This window comes from Ambystoma mexicanum, chromosome 6p (assembly GCF_040938575.1).
Source record: "Ambystoma mexicanum isolate Mex_15411 chromosome 6p, UKY_AmexF1_1, whole genome shotgun sequence".
Classification (NCBI taxonomy): domain Eukaryota; kingdom Metazoa; phylum Chordata; class Amphibia; order Caudata; family Ambystomatidae; genus Ambystoma; species Ambystoma mexicanum.
This window is the reverse complement of record NC_090935.1, coordinates 251622125-251637133: the sequence shown is the minus strand read 5'-3', so window position 1 is coordinate 251637133 and position 15009 is coordinate 251622125. Positions and strand designations below refer to the sequence as shown.

General features: G+C 46.4%; 1 protein-coding gene across 4 annotated transcripts in view; it reads left to right on the top strand.

The window, feature by feature from the left end:
- Positions 1-15009, top strand: part of MYO5B (myosin VB) — a 1432615-nt gene that overhangs the window by 954110 nt on the left and 463496 nt on the right. For all 4 annotated transcript variants that reach the window (XM_069626964.1, XM_069626962.1, XM_069626965.1 and 1 more), the window contains exons 15-16: positions 1794-1931; positions 4882-4979. In XM_069626964.1, coding sequence (XP_069483065.1) covers positions 1794-1931; positions 4882-4979 — 236 coding nt within the window. The remainder of the gene's footprint in view (positions 1-1793; positions 1932-4881; positions 4980-15009) is intronic.

Here is a 15009-nt window from a genome sequence, read left to right as displayed (position 1 = left end):
ACGAGTGTGGCGGCCACGGTATGAACGGTGCCAGTAAGGGACCGGCACCATTCATACCGGGCCACCACATTACGAGTTCTGCAGCGTGACCAGGCGTGCAGAGCGGCACCCACTAGCACAACAGGATGCTAACAACGGACCCATCATTAACGGGTCCGTTGTTAGCATCCTCGCCATTCCCATTGAGTTCTATGGGTGCTCAAATGGGAATGGGGATGTACCGGGTCCGGGTCCCGCGAATGGGATTTACCGGGCCCGCAAATGTCGGAATGGCCCGGTAAATCCCATTTTGCGGGATTCGGATCATGCTGCTAAAAACGGCATGGCTACCTCCAAACTCGTAATGAGGCCCAATGTCCCGTCTATGGAAGCAGTAAAGGCTCAGAAGGCAGCATTCAGGTTCAAAACTCTATCAACCTCTTGTATGGTGGTTACCAATGGCAGGCCACTTTCCCCAACAAGACGACTGAAAGGTGCTGGGTTGGAAGGTCTAGGTTGGGTATGCCGAGGACGAGAAGTGTCTTGTGAATCTGATATGGTTGCCAACTCCAAGAGATATTGAGGAATAGAGTCTTACCCCCTAATACAGGGGCACAGTCCAGTCCTTCTGGTGTCGCTTCATCAGTGGGAATCTGCAAGGCAAGGTTCGTTGATGGTTGTGATTAGCTAAATGTGGTGTTAGGTGTGTTTGGATAGATTTATTTAGTGCATGGGGAAAACATTACAGAGTTTGGAAATAGCTCCTTGCGTTATTGTCAGCCGGTGAGTAATTATGAGATGAGATATCAGATCACATGTATTGCGCAGCAGATCAGTCTTCTCCTGGTATTTTGGCTGGCTTATGGGAGATTCCTGAGAAGGTGTGGCTCAAGAACCATGAGTCATCCAATAAGAGTCTTTGTAAGAGGCCCAATGGACACTGGAGAAGAGCACAGAAAGGATGGTAAATGTGGGGACTGCCGTCATGCAGTAGCAGTGAAAGGACCCAATAACAGAATTCAAATAGGTGTGACAAAGGGAAGTAGCCATTGAGCAAGAGCAAAGACCGAGATGAAAAACGCATCAGCCTGCATTCCGCAATTGGTGGCAATGCCACTGCTGGTGGGAAAATTCCCCACAGTTAACACACGGCTTTAGCTAAAGATCAATTACATCGGGGACATTCACTGACTCGTACACTGCCTGTCCCTCACCTAAGCCTGGATGTGAAGCACCTACCTGAAGCTCCACCCAACCAAGATTGAACTCATTCTCCCTGGAAACCCTACCAAGCATGTCCAGGTCTAGGAACGGCTGATGGAAATGAAGCACGACGGGTTCACACCTCAACTCTTATCCACTGCAAAATCTCTCCGCTTTACTCTGTACTGTGGCCTCTCATTCAAAACACGCATCAGTAAGACCATTCAAACAGCGTGATACGAGCAGGTACAAGGAGGAGTCATAAAAACCATGACTGTAGGTGTTAGAAGAGAATTTACAAAGGGCCATATCCTGACCCACCCTCACGGAGTCAGGGCTACAAAAAGGATATACCCATTTCAGTGGATTACCAATAGGTGGACAGACCCGTCCACCTCAATGGCGCTTTACATAATGTTCACAGATGACTGATAACACTTGATCATATATGCTTTGGATTGTTTTGCTTTTTAGAAGGGCAGCAATACATGGTTTAGGATATGTGTTCTCCTTTCTGATTCTGCAGATATACAGCTGACATATATAGGGAAGTAATGTGTGTGCTGGTTGTACATTGCCTCATATTTTGTTGTTGTTCATTTTGCTTCTAGTATCAGCTGGTGGCGGACCTGTTCCATGACGATAAGGACCCCGTTCCTCCTACTCCAAAGTCAAAAATCAACATCCGGGCAGCAAAACCAGCCATGAAAGTGGCAAATAAGGAGCACAAGAAAACCGTAGGACATCAGGTGAATTCACCTTCCAATGTTTCATAGGATTTGGCTGCAATCTTAAGAATGCAACTCCAAAAGAAGTCCACCCATATCAATGTAACACGCTTGCCTGGCATTTTAGATGATATCTTCTGTTTTCTGGCACAGACAAATATCACATTTGTCATATCTTTCACAAGATCACCAACACAGCCCTAGAGTGTGCAACCGTGGTGCTCCAGGGGATGCTAGGAAGTGATGGAGGTGGAACTAAAAGTGGGACTTCCTCTAGTTCTTGGCCAAAGCAAAGTAGTTGAGCTGGTCAAAGTGACCCGCTGTAGGCTCAAGAGTGAAGATGTGGTCGGAGCTGCAGTCACCCTTGGGGAGTCCCTCCGAGCTGATGGCGAGCTATGATTGGAGGGGCAGCTTTACTTCTGGCGTACGGACTGATAGCAGGGAGGACTCAGCATGTGTAGGGGAAGGGATACAGCCCATTGCTATAATGGGGCCTGCTGCCACCAACAACCGTGGGGCGTCAGTCACCAAGAGTGAAGCGATGACCCATCCCCCCGCACTATGACCTCGCCCACACTGCACAGAGCGCCCTTCATCCTGTTACCATCTCCTCTTCCCATAGCACCAAATTGAAATAAACGTCTGAATTGGCTTTGAGGCGTTCCTCACTGAGCATGTGACTTAACCTCCCGACCAAATTAAAATATTAAAAAATAAATAGAATTTCTGGTATGAGAAAAATAAGGGGAATTCACTGCTTTGTTGATTAAAAAAAGCTAGATTTCATCACTTTCTGGATGGCGATTGGCGGCTCGCCCCTCCGTTTCACCAAAATAAATAGATGGTGGTTTTGCTGATGGTTTTGCACTGCAGTGTCCTCAGGCCCCTCCCAACCCAGCATGCACACTTACTTTGAGTGCCTTGTTTCAAAATTGTATTTGAGAAATTGAAAGTTGATAGACAAGCATGGGCAACTCACAGGCTTTTGTCTGCTCCTTGCGTCCACTCTATCACCACAGCCTTCAGATTTCCATCCAGCGCAGACCAAGGGCGAAGACCAAAGACCTTTTTCAATGTGAAAATCCCATTAAAAAATGCTTTGTAAACGCGACTCCCAATCTTAGAGCCTCCAATCAATGAACTTTGTTGTAGTTTTGTGTCCTCACTGCACAATGGCTTTCAGGTTGGGCGTTCGCCGATCACCCACGTTCCTTGATTTGCCTGAGTGCCATGCAACTCTACGCCCACATACCATCTGTAGAAGTTCTAGTCCCTCATGTCAGCAGAGCATTGACAGTCCTCAAACAAAAGTATTGTCAGTAACATGAGATTGTATGTATGGTACCACCACAATCTTTTTACTCCAGGACAAATCGATGTAGGACCTGAAAACCGATCAGAAAATGAGGCTGGCAACCTTGAGAATCTCCTGCATAGGCATGGCCAGCTATGTGGTTGGGGACACACATGCACAGTCGTATGTGCACAGCCATGTGAAGCCTGGTGAAGCCTTTTCTGGGTCTACAACATGGAAGCAGCAGTCCCCACAGGGTGTGTGTATAGTGGCTTATAGTTACTGTGTTGGTAATGTCATCTGCTTCATGCCCCACCTTCTCCTATTGCGATGCCTCCGTTTTCACAGCAAAATGTAAACAAATTCCTTCTTCAGATCGCCATGAAAATGTAATTCATTAACAAAATCCTAAAATATCAGAACAAAGACAATGTGGCAGAGGGAATGGTATAGCAGAGAGTATGGGCAGGAGGAAGATGTTGGGAAGGAGCTAGCACCTTCCTTCATTCCCAAGCACTTTAGAATTAGGCAAGACTTCTGTTGACTGTTTCTAGGCACTACAGAGAGACCAAGGGGGAGAAGGTGCACTGAGAAAAGCTTTTTTCATGCAAACATAATGACACACACAGACATGGGCGGGCACCAACAGAAGGCAGTTGTTGTTTAAATATAAGGTGTAAATAACTATTAGCTGAATATATATGTAAATGTTACATTCTAGTTCGGTTTTTCTCAATGCACGGTGGAAGCAGGCTCTCTGCCAAAAGGAATGTGACCTGTGCTACAAATGGACTGCAGGCATTGCGTGGTGTTCACTAGCTCTGGCAGGCCAGCACGTAATTCTGCAGCTGTTTGCTGTCTGTCAAAGGGCCTATGGCAGGCTAAGGCTCATGCACACAATGCAGAATTATGGAAAACAAAGTTATGAGGAGATTGTAAGACCAGATAAAAAATGTCAGTCAAATGAATGAAATATGGAGAGCATGACGGGAAAATGTTTTTATATATAAATGTTCATAATGTAGCAAAATGAAAAAAACGAGGAGGGAGCTAGAGTGTATTCTTGCATAGGCTAGCAGTATGTTAAGTAGTATGTGCTAGATGAAATATGACCATCAAGGAAGGAAGACTGCAGCACCCCTATGAGAGCAGAAGGTCCATTTTGGATGGAGCCATGCCAATATCCAGAGATGCCACTACAGTACGTTAAGAGTATATAAGATCTTGCCTGGCTTCAGTCTGGAGGAGCTTGGAATGAAGAGGGACAGAAGATGCCGTTCAGGGAGCAGAAATCTTTGCACCCCATCCTCAATTCTGTAAATAATAAACTTGTTATCCTTGCAAGATAAAACTCTAGCCTTGCTTCCCTAGAGGGGTGCATTTGTTCCAGTGTGAGCATGATTAGGGGTACCTGTATAATTAGGGGGTACCCCTGTATGTTGGGCTACCCTTACAAAGATATGGATGTAAGGTGAAAACTATGTCATTAAAGTCAACTCCGCGAATAACAAAATCGTACAAACACAATTTAAAAAAGATCCATTTTATTTAGGTACCTGCAGAAAGACATATACAAATACTGTCATTCTTTTTCTAGCCACTGCTTGTTATTTTGTGTCCATATGTATTTTGGCGAGTTTAATTATAGAGATGTATTCATGTTTTTGTCATTTCCAGTTCCGTAACTCCTTGCACCTTCTCATGGAGACACTGAATGCCACAACCCCGCATTATGTCCGCTGCATCAAGCCGAACGATGAGAAGCTGTCATTCAGGTAAGACCAGTGCAATAAGTGGGATTAGAAATCGAGAGGGGCTCTCTTTAAGGGGCATGGCCTAAGTAGGGGTACTTACGCCATGTCCTCTAAGGAGAGTCCCCTATGGTTGGGGGTGCTGGTAATAGAATTAGAGCGCTCACACTGGCATTATTACCTTTGATGCGCCCAGCCCCATCTTTCAAACAAAAGAAGGGGCTGGGTGCTCCAAAGGTGTGACACCAGTGTGCCCCAACTCACACACAGCAGGCAGTCCTTTCATCCAAGGAGCTGGTGGTAGGCAACGCTTTAACCACGTCCCCTTGAACGAAAGGTCACCCTGCTGCTGGTTTCTCTGTACTCAGAATCAGAAGGAGGTCTGGACTGCACAGCCCCCCCCCTGTTTCTGATTACGGAGACATCAAGCAGCCAGTGTAGCCAAAGCGCTGCATAGTAACACAGGCTGCTTGCAGGTGTCAGTACTTCTGAAGTGCAGAAACCTGCAGGCAGCCTGTGTAACTGCAGTGCTTCGGCACCACAGGCTGCCTGACGGAGGTGTCGGCATGGCTGGGGCTAGTCGGGAGTGGGCCCCTGCTCAGGAGCCCTTTTTGGAGACTGCCGGGGCTCAGCCCCGACTAGTCAAAGCCCAGGTAAAGCCCTGGGTAAGAGATCCGGAGGCCAGGAATTCTGAAGGACTTCACCTCCAGGCTGGTATGAGTGATCTACAAGTGGGTGACCCACTATGCATAAAGTGGGTCACCCACTTGTAGATCGCTCATACCAGCCAGGTATGCATCAAGAAGTCACAACGAATTCCTTGGGCCTTGAGAGCCTTGGGTCTCATTACAGGTCCTACTGAAGACAGATACATATTACAATACTGGCTGATTACAATGATTATCTCCAACGTTTAGGTGGAGGAAGAAAATTACACAAGGTTCACTGAAGTTTTTAAAGTTTTCATTCTCCCACTCTATTAAAAGGAAGTGTGAGCACTTGCTTCAACGCTTGAGGAACATACCTGTATGGACAAAGGGCATTTGGTAAAATATAAATCGATATATCAGCTAGATTTAGGTTTGAAATGGAACCACTTTAAATGTTGTAGTTAAACACCATGTACATCAGTGAGGCAGTCCACCTTCCGCTAATTCTCTGACCTATTCTAATCCATCGACGAGTTACAACGTCCTGTGGGCACCTCGAGAGCCCCAATTGACCCCACCTACAAGAAAGAATATTGGGCTCAAAATTGGAGACTTGAGTTTTGTTTCGACCAAAAAAGAAAACTGTGCATTCATAGTCCTCAGTTTTGCATCCAGGGTGGACTGGGAAATAAAAAAGGCCCTTGGAATCATTTTCAAAATGGGCCCATATTACACGTTTTGAGCAGGCCCGACCCTTTTCCTATGAGAACATTTGGAAATAAAATAGGTTACCACACAAAAGAGGCCCAGAATGGGGAGGCCTACCCTGAAATTTCTAGAGGCCCCTCATAGGCCTGTCCACCACTGTTGTTTCTCGTATTTAACCCGAATTTGGGGGCATCATGAACTACTACATAACAAAGGCCTTGATCACTACGATGAGTTTGCTGTAAATGAACAATTGACTTCAGCCCCCTGACGTTGTGCAACCATGAGGGGATTAACCAAGCCATGAACCACCCAGCACAGCATGCACATGCTGCGCAAGGGGTGGCCTGGCGAATTTCACCCCGTTGAAGAAAACAAATTGCGCCCAACCGCCAACTAAACACCTTGCGTTTGGGAGTAGCGCAGCATGCTTTAACAGAACTACAGGTATTTTACCTGCCACTCTGTTCAAGCATGACGCCCGCCACCCACACCAGTATGTGTAGCACAGCACTGTTTTGCTCAGGTGAACATAGCGCCACTTGGTCTGGGCCCACGGATCCTCCCCATGGGATATAGCCAGTCTTTAACTCTACTTCCCTTGTGGTGTGGCCCTCGGAACGGTGCATGGGGCTCTATTTTCCTTCTTCCATGTATTTATTTTTTCATTTATAGCAGCGCACAAAGCCCTGAGGCATTTATATGCTACTTGCAGTGAATATGGTGTTACAAGACATTGATCCTCATTACAAGTTTGCCGGTCCGGAAACAACGGAGACTCCATAGTAGCAGCTGTCCAACAGAGCCCGCTTACGCGTCCCACTGTGAAAGTCCAGAGCATGGGAAGACGTGGCCATGCCAGGCAGACAATGTTCATAAATAGGAGGGGCCTCTGCTGTCCGTACCCCCGTTGCCCTCCCCCTTGGCTCCGAAGTTATGGGTAGAATACCATGCCTGCATGAACAAGTTAAAATAGACTTACCCGCTGCCTTCACAAACCCGGCTTGTTAGCGCCACCTAGCTGTCTGTAGTATTCTGCTGGTCAGAATCTAGGGGTACTGCATGGAATGTCATGATGCCAGGAGCATGTGCTTGCTGCATATAGTGCTTACTTGTCATCTAATGGGACACATCATACATGCACTTACCTCTTACTTCAGACACCAGCCTGGTGCTTACAGGAGTAACAAAGCCACACGATGTACACTATCCTGCGGTCTACTCGTGGTACCTGTTGAAGATCTCTGCCCCCTTTCCTGGACATAACCACCAAAGTGCACACCATCTCACTAAGGGTAACACGCATTGCATCTTCCTTGACCCGTATTTTAGGTGCCCTTCCTGCACAAATGAAGACATGTGCCTCCATTTTCTGCGGCTATGGAAACACCAATTAAATCAGGCTATATATCTTTCAAGAATGAATGGCAATGTATGCTTATAATTCACCGACATTGAACAGCTTCCTCCAACAGGTGCATTGATCGTCTGAGCCATTGGTATTTAAATGGGACAACTTCCAATGCTTTGTGCAGAAAAACTGTGACTTTAAGGGTGGGACTGTTCTAATGTAGCCAAAGAAAATTGCAATGTGGTGGGCTTCTGTACTCCCTGGGTGTGTATTAAACCTGGCTTTTACAAGGATGTGAGGAAAGTTGTGAACCACAAAAGTGTTTACGTGTGTGGTGTGGGGGATGCCTCACACTGTTTTTTAGAGTCCACAATGGGTAAATAAAGTGGGCCCCAGCATCCTTTGAGTCCTTCGGCTCGCAAGGAGGCCTAGAATTTGCATGCAATTGTTTGTGTCTATACAGGATAAGAAGAGAATGGCTTTCGAGTTAAAGTAGGTGCACCTGTTCAATGACTGCCTTGGCGACAGGTGGTAGCTGTTGTGAGGCCTGTACAGCTTGTGTTCCTGTAGTGGGGAGAGGGTTGATCTAATAGGTGTTGCATTTCCTGAGCAGCCGTTGTTCCTCTACTTGGGAGAGGGTAGATCTGATAGCTGTTGCATGTCCTGTACAGCCTTTATTACTGTAGCAGGGAGAGGGCAGATGTGATAGCTGTTGCATGTCCTGTACAGCCTTTGTTCCTGTATTGGGGAGAGGGTTGATCTGATAGGTGTTGCATTTCCTGTGCAGCCTTTTTTCCTCTAGTTGGGAGAGGGTAGATCATGATAGCTGTTGCGAGTCCTGTACAGCCTTTATTACTGTAGCGGGGAGAGGGCAGATGGGATAGCTGTTGCATGTCCTGTACAGCCTTTGTTCCTGTAGTGGGGAGAGGGTTCATATGATAGCTGTTGCTCGTCCTGTACAGCTTTTGTTCCTGTAGTTGGGAGAGGGTTGATCTAATAGGTGTTGCATTTCCTGAGCAGCCGTTGTTCCTCTAGTTGGGAGAGGGTAGATCTGATAGCTGTTGCGAGTCCTGTACATCCTTTATTACTGTAGCGGGGAGAGGGCAGATGTGATAGCTGTTGCATGTCCTGTACAGCCTTTGTTCATGTAGTGGGGAGAGGGTTCATATGATAGCTGTTGCTTGTCCTGTACAGCTTTTGTTCCTGTAGTTGGGAGAGGGTTGATCTGATATGTGTTGCATTTCCTGTGCAGCCTTTTTTCCTCTAGTTGGGAGAGGGTAGATCTGATAGCTGTTGCGAGTCCTGTACAGCCTTTATTACTGTAGCAGGGAGAGGGCAGATGTGATAGCTCTTGCGCGTCCAGCACAGCGTTTGTTCCTGTAGTGGGGAGAGGGTAGACCTGATAGCTGTTCCGAGGACTGCACAGCGAGTCATTGCTTTTGTTCCTGTAGTGGGGAGAGGGTAGACCTGAGAGCTGTTGCGAGTGCTGTGCAGCTTTTGTTCATGTAGTGGGGAGAGGGTGGACCTGAGAGCTGTTGCGAGTGCTGTGCAGCTTTTATTCCTGGAATGGGGAGATGGTGGACCTGAGAGCTGTTGCGAGTGCTGTGCAGCTTTTGTTCATGTAGTGGGGAGAGGGTGGACTTGAGAGCTGTTGCGAGTGCTGTGCAGCTTTTGTTCATGTAGTGGGGAGAGGGTGGACCTGAGAGCTGTTGAGAGTGCTGTGCAGCTTTTGTTCATGTAGTGGGGAGAGGGTGGACCTGAGAGCTGTTGCGAGTGCTGTGCAGCTTTTGTTCATGTAGTGGGGAGAGGGTGGACCTGAGAGCTGTTGCGAGTGCTGTGCAGCTTTTGTTCATGTAGTGGGGAGAGGGTGGACCTGAGAGCTGTTGCGAGTGCTGTGCAGCTTTTATTCCTGGAATGGGGAGATGGTGGACCTGAGAGCTGTTGCGAGTGCTGTGCAGCTTTTGTTCATGTAGTGGGGAGAGGGTGGACCTGAGAGCTGTTGCGAGTGCTGTGCAGCTTTTGTTCATGTAGTGGGGAGAGGGTGGACCTGAGAGCTGTTGCGAGTGCTGTGCAGCTTTTGTTCATGTAGTGGGGAGAGGGTGGACCTGAGAGCTGTTGCGAGTGCTGTGCAGCTTTTGTTCATGTAGTGGGGAGAGGGTGGACCTGAGAGCTGTTAGCATCATCTACGGGGTTGGCTGATCATTGATTGGAGCATGGGACTGGATCAAAGAGATGTGCTTCCTGATCACGTGCCTCCATTAGGGGCGTGGTAATTTATTAAACTGCAATTCGGATCATCTAGCCATCAGCAAGACCATGTGCTCTCCTGAGGACCCGCCCTCTCCTGTCCATCCATCATTGACACGTGGGTGGAAGATGCTGTTCTGACCTATTGTCACCATTGCACTGCATGGAATCCCTACTTTGGGGAAAAAGAGTACAGGATTGAGGGAGCAGCATAGGCCTTGTCCTCTGCTGTCCTACCTCCTAAAAGACTTCTATGAAGGTGCTCTCCCTCACCCACTGGCACTACAACCACTTCCGGCCAAAACCTATCCATAGGCGTCAGACATTTTGCGACCAACCATGCCAATGTTTTGAAGCAATGATTAATATAAACGACTATTCGTTTGTAAATTATTAGATGACAAATGGTGTGACACATTCGGTTGTATTTATTTCTCAGTTATCTTTCCCCACCCTGTGGTCCTTTCAACTTATGGAACATTTGGGATATAATGGCTCCAATGCGGTACGCAAACCTTCGGAGATACTTTCTGCTCTCAAACACTAGAGGTGGGATGTAGCTGAATTTTCAATCAGTTCTATTGGTCCGATAGCACAGCGCTCACTTTGACATTTGTGCAGAGTCTGCTGATGCAGGTTCGAATCCTGGCAGGGCCAAACTCAGCCTTTCATCCTTCTGAGCTTGATAAATGAGCACCACACACCGTGGGTAATAATACGTAGTGCTCAGATACCTGAGGGTTCGTAGCGCTATATAAATGCTAAATTATTATTATCACTTTGTATGTTTATTGCACCCTCTAAGTATAGAGGCAACCGGCATGGGCCACTTCAATATTTACTGCCGGGATAGAAAAGATGTTATTTAGTTGAAATGGTTAAAACCCAATCTCTGATCATTAGGAGTGAGAATTCCAAGACATTTTAATACCTCCTGCCTCATTTCATGCATTTGGTTTTCTAGGTTTCTGATAGTCACTGGAACCGCCCGTCCAGTTTGGCGTCTTTCGAGGAATTTTATCGCCAGTCAGCATCTCATGCTTTGTGAGGTTTGTTCTTGAAAGGAGGCCTTCCCACTTGATTTAATGTGATTGGTACGTCTAGTAAACCCGGCACTTCAAAAACATATTGACTACTACTCTTCAGCGCTGTATGATTTAGGGAGGTCGCCCCCTGAAGGAGGACTCCGTGTTCTTTGTAGATCTTCAGGAACTGCTATCGACCAGGAGAACACATCGAACTAAATCATTGTAATGTCTTGGCGGCCGGCCACTTCTCTTTCTCTTCTAGTTTTCATCTCTCCTTCTCATATCTCCAAAACGTTTCAGAGTTTCAATGTCCCACAGGCGCAGAATAGGATAAAATCTGCCGCTTTCTCACGTGTGCCCTAAGAGAAGACCTGTGAAGGGATGCTTGGTTTGGTTTATTTATTTATTTATAATGCACGCCTCGCCCAAAGGTATCTGGGCTTGGACCCAGAGATCCATGTGAACATGAATGATACGCTTCTTTTTTCATTGCAATGCTCTTTCCAAATTGCCGGTATCAGAAGATGTCTAAGTCATGGCTGCAATTCCAAGGCTCCGACGGCTGTTTGGTTGTACTCTTGGTCGGATCTCTCCATGGCTGCCACCTGGTAGTGTTATTGTCTCTGCTGAATAGTGTCCACCTAGATAGTTAGTCTAAGAGGATCAGTCGCGCCGCACAGCAGCTAAGGGGCGGCATGAAGCCACTATGTGCTGGTGACATTCCCGACATGCACCTTTTTACCAAGGCTCCAAATGACCTCAACATTTTTAGCAGACCAAACAAAAAACAGGATTTCAAGTTCTAAGTTTTAAAGTATGTGGCATCTGTGCTGCTGAAATATTAAAGCAATATTAACAACTTTCATTCATGCCACTAGCGTTCTCCCTTCTGAACACAGCACCTCACCCAAGAGCAGTCTTGCTAACCACAGCCTAAAGCCTCATTGCCTCATCTCCTTCCTACAAACTTATGACTGTATACATTCGCAGACTCTCACTCATCCAGTCCATCCTACGTCCAGATGCTTCCCGCAGGGTAAACCATACAAGATTCAGAAATGACCCATGGCAATTTCCAATAACTAAAACAAGCCGTCACCCTACACTGCAACCTCTAATGTTAGAGGGCTGATGCTCACCATGGCAATGAGTTGGTGGACTCCACCTAACACTGAATCTGCTGTTCATTACAGAACTCCAACCCATGCCCAAATAACCCTTATTGGTTCCTTCCAAGCCAAGGTTTGCGTCATCATCTACTGTGACAGGGAAGACTTGACAGGAGGGGATCCTGCACTGGTGGTGAGAAATTAATTATCCTCTGACCAGATCTGTTGGAAGCAAACCCCTTGCCCTTTGATTCACTTAGGGTCAGTAGCATCTGCCACCCCTTGAAAAGCAGCAAACTCTGGAAGGATCCATTGACCATATCTGTTCCTGTGGGTGGCAGGTTCTGTTGTGGGACGGACAGACTGCATCCCACTGCCAACTACCTGATCTGAATGTCACAATTTGAGGTGTGTCTGGAGACCGCTGTTTTCTCATAGAGAAATTGGAGCTTAGCCAGCCCTCCTAAATCCTAATCTTGGCCAAATGCACACACGCATCCTAAGCCTTCTCTGAGAATTTTCCCATGTCTGGAGTTCGGCCCCCGAGGGCCTTCTTACCACAAAGTGCTTTGAGGCCATACAAATGGGAAAAAGGCGCTATGCAAATGGCTACTACAATACAATAGACATAAAGGCCAGAGAGCTGTGACGTTCCATGTGTTAATATCCCCGCAAAAATATGGCGATACAAAAATATCCCCATATTTTCCCCATATTTTTGTGGCAATATTGAGCCATGGACCCTGCAGGGGAATCCCCCGCAACCCCCACATTATTTTTAAATGTGCGGGGGACACCCCCGCAACACCCACTCCCACAAATTATCCCCCCCAAAAATATCGCCTATGGCGAGACAAACGACCATATGTGAAACAGTGATATTTTTGGTGGGGATAATATGTAGGGGTACCGCTGTGACCTTTTTTAGTAATGTGTCTTTTGACACAGTAGAGCTATCCAGTGTTTATGAACGCTCATAAATATGTATTTATTTCAGTGCAGGAATCTAAAATGTAAGTGATTAATGTTTCCTGATATATGTTATGTTACCAATTCCTGCAGACATGTAGTTTCTATTGCTCCAGAATACAGTGGCTGCAGGCCATGGCTTAAGGGGACCTGCCTGCAGAGTACTAGTAATTCAGTCTGCCGTTTACTGCAGTGCATTAGGAGGAAAGGAATAACAGATCAGTGACTTAAAAAAGCCACAGCACAAAGTCATTTTTCATTCCCGGGAGGATAGCTCAGGGGCAACGTGTTTCTCTTGGAACCAAGACATTGCAGAGCAACACAGGTTCAACTCCTGGTCCCACACTTAGAGATTGGTCTCTGCTAATATAGCGCATTATTAAAAAAGTGATTAATTAATGTCTGCCTTTACGGAATTGCACGCAGTGATGGAAGCACTAAAATCGGCCATAATAGACCCCGCGGCCATAGACACATTGCCTCCTATGGCAGTGTTGGACTGGGGCATAAGACTGTCTTGGGCACCAATGAAAAAGTAGCCCACAGTTGCCAATGGCAATTCCTTCCATTTATGACAGACTGTTTGAGTAGTGCCCAAGGGGGAGGTTTTTTGTTCAAATGTGATGCAAATTGTGCATTAAAAAAATATTTATTTAGTAACACTGGTCAAAACTACTAGGCTCATGGTGAAGTAACTTATCAATATGGCCCACATGGGTCAGAAAAGTGTCCCACTTTGGCCAAAAGAACTAGCGCCCACTAGCAAGTTCTGTTTTTGGTTTGGCCTTGCCCTTTTGCCCTGTGCGCCAGTTGGATCCTGCACAATGACCTCCTGTGCCTCAGACTAACCTCACGATGGAGTTGATGGTGCTCACCGTAAAGTGTAGGATCCCATGAACTAATAAATCAAAATGTTGTCAGTATATGTAAGATTCTTCGAAGGTGTGACAGAGGCCCAGGATCCCCAGCACGAGACCACAGAGGCATAGAACTAGACACATTTCGGATGTCTCTGACCCTTCTTCGGGAGGAGTTCTGCTTTATTTAACCATTTGAAATATATTTTTGATATGAACCTTGAAGAAATCCGTTTTATACCCTTTAAACCTAACACATTAAAACGTAATATTACCAAGCGAAATACTGGGCTGGGTGAATTTGGACCACATACAGGAAACTTTGTAATTTTTGTAAACAATACTTTTTGTGAAAAAAAGAAAATAGCAATCAGTATCTGCCCAAGGAATCAAATTTGAGGGCCCAATGGCTAACCTAGAACCCACATGACCTCATCTCCGATGAAGTAGGAATGTAAGCCGGTAAGATAGCTCAGCGGCTTGAGCGCTCGCTGCTGCGATCACAGCTTTGAATCCTGGCGAGGTCAACTCAGCCTTTCATCCTTCCAAGGTTGATAAATGAGTACCAATTACGGGGGTGATATTGTGTGTAAATATGTGCTCTGTAAAGCGCTATATAAATAACACATCATTATCATCATGGGTAATCAACAAATTTATCTTTCATAACACTCTTAATACCAGAGACCAGTATGAAAGCATGGGACCAGGAATCAAACCTGTGTTGTTCTGTGTTGTCTTGCTTCCTAGACAAGCGTGTTGCCTCTGAGCTATCCGTTCAGCCTGCACTCTCTACGTTTCTTTTTTTCACAGACAACCATTATAAAATAAAAATTACAAAAATATTTCAACGACGAAGAGGTAATGCAGATTCTATATGAACCTTTTGGTGAGCAATGGAAAGTGTCCGGCAGTGGGGAATTGCAATTTTGTCCCCCATGTGAAGACAGCAGGAGTGTTTGACATGTCTCTCATGCAAAAGTCATTGGTATGTTTGATTTCATTGGCACAACTTTGTATCCGGGGAATCCCATGTCTGGGAGGTGAAATAGCTCTCTCCGAGTCGCCGGACATGCGCAGGGGCGTCCTCGGGGCCTTTGACTTCACTCCATTTCCATGGTGATTATTGTTGTTT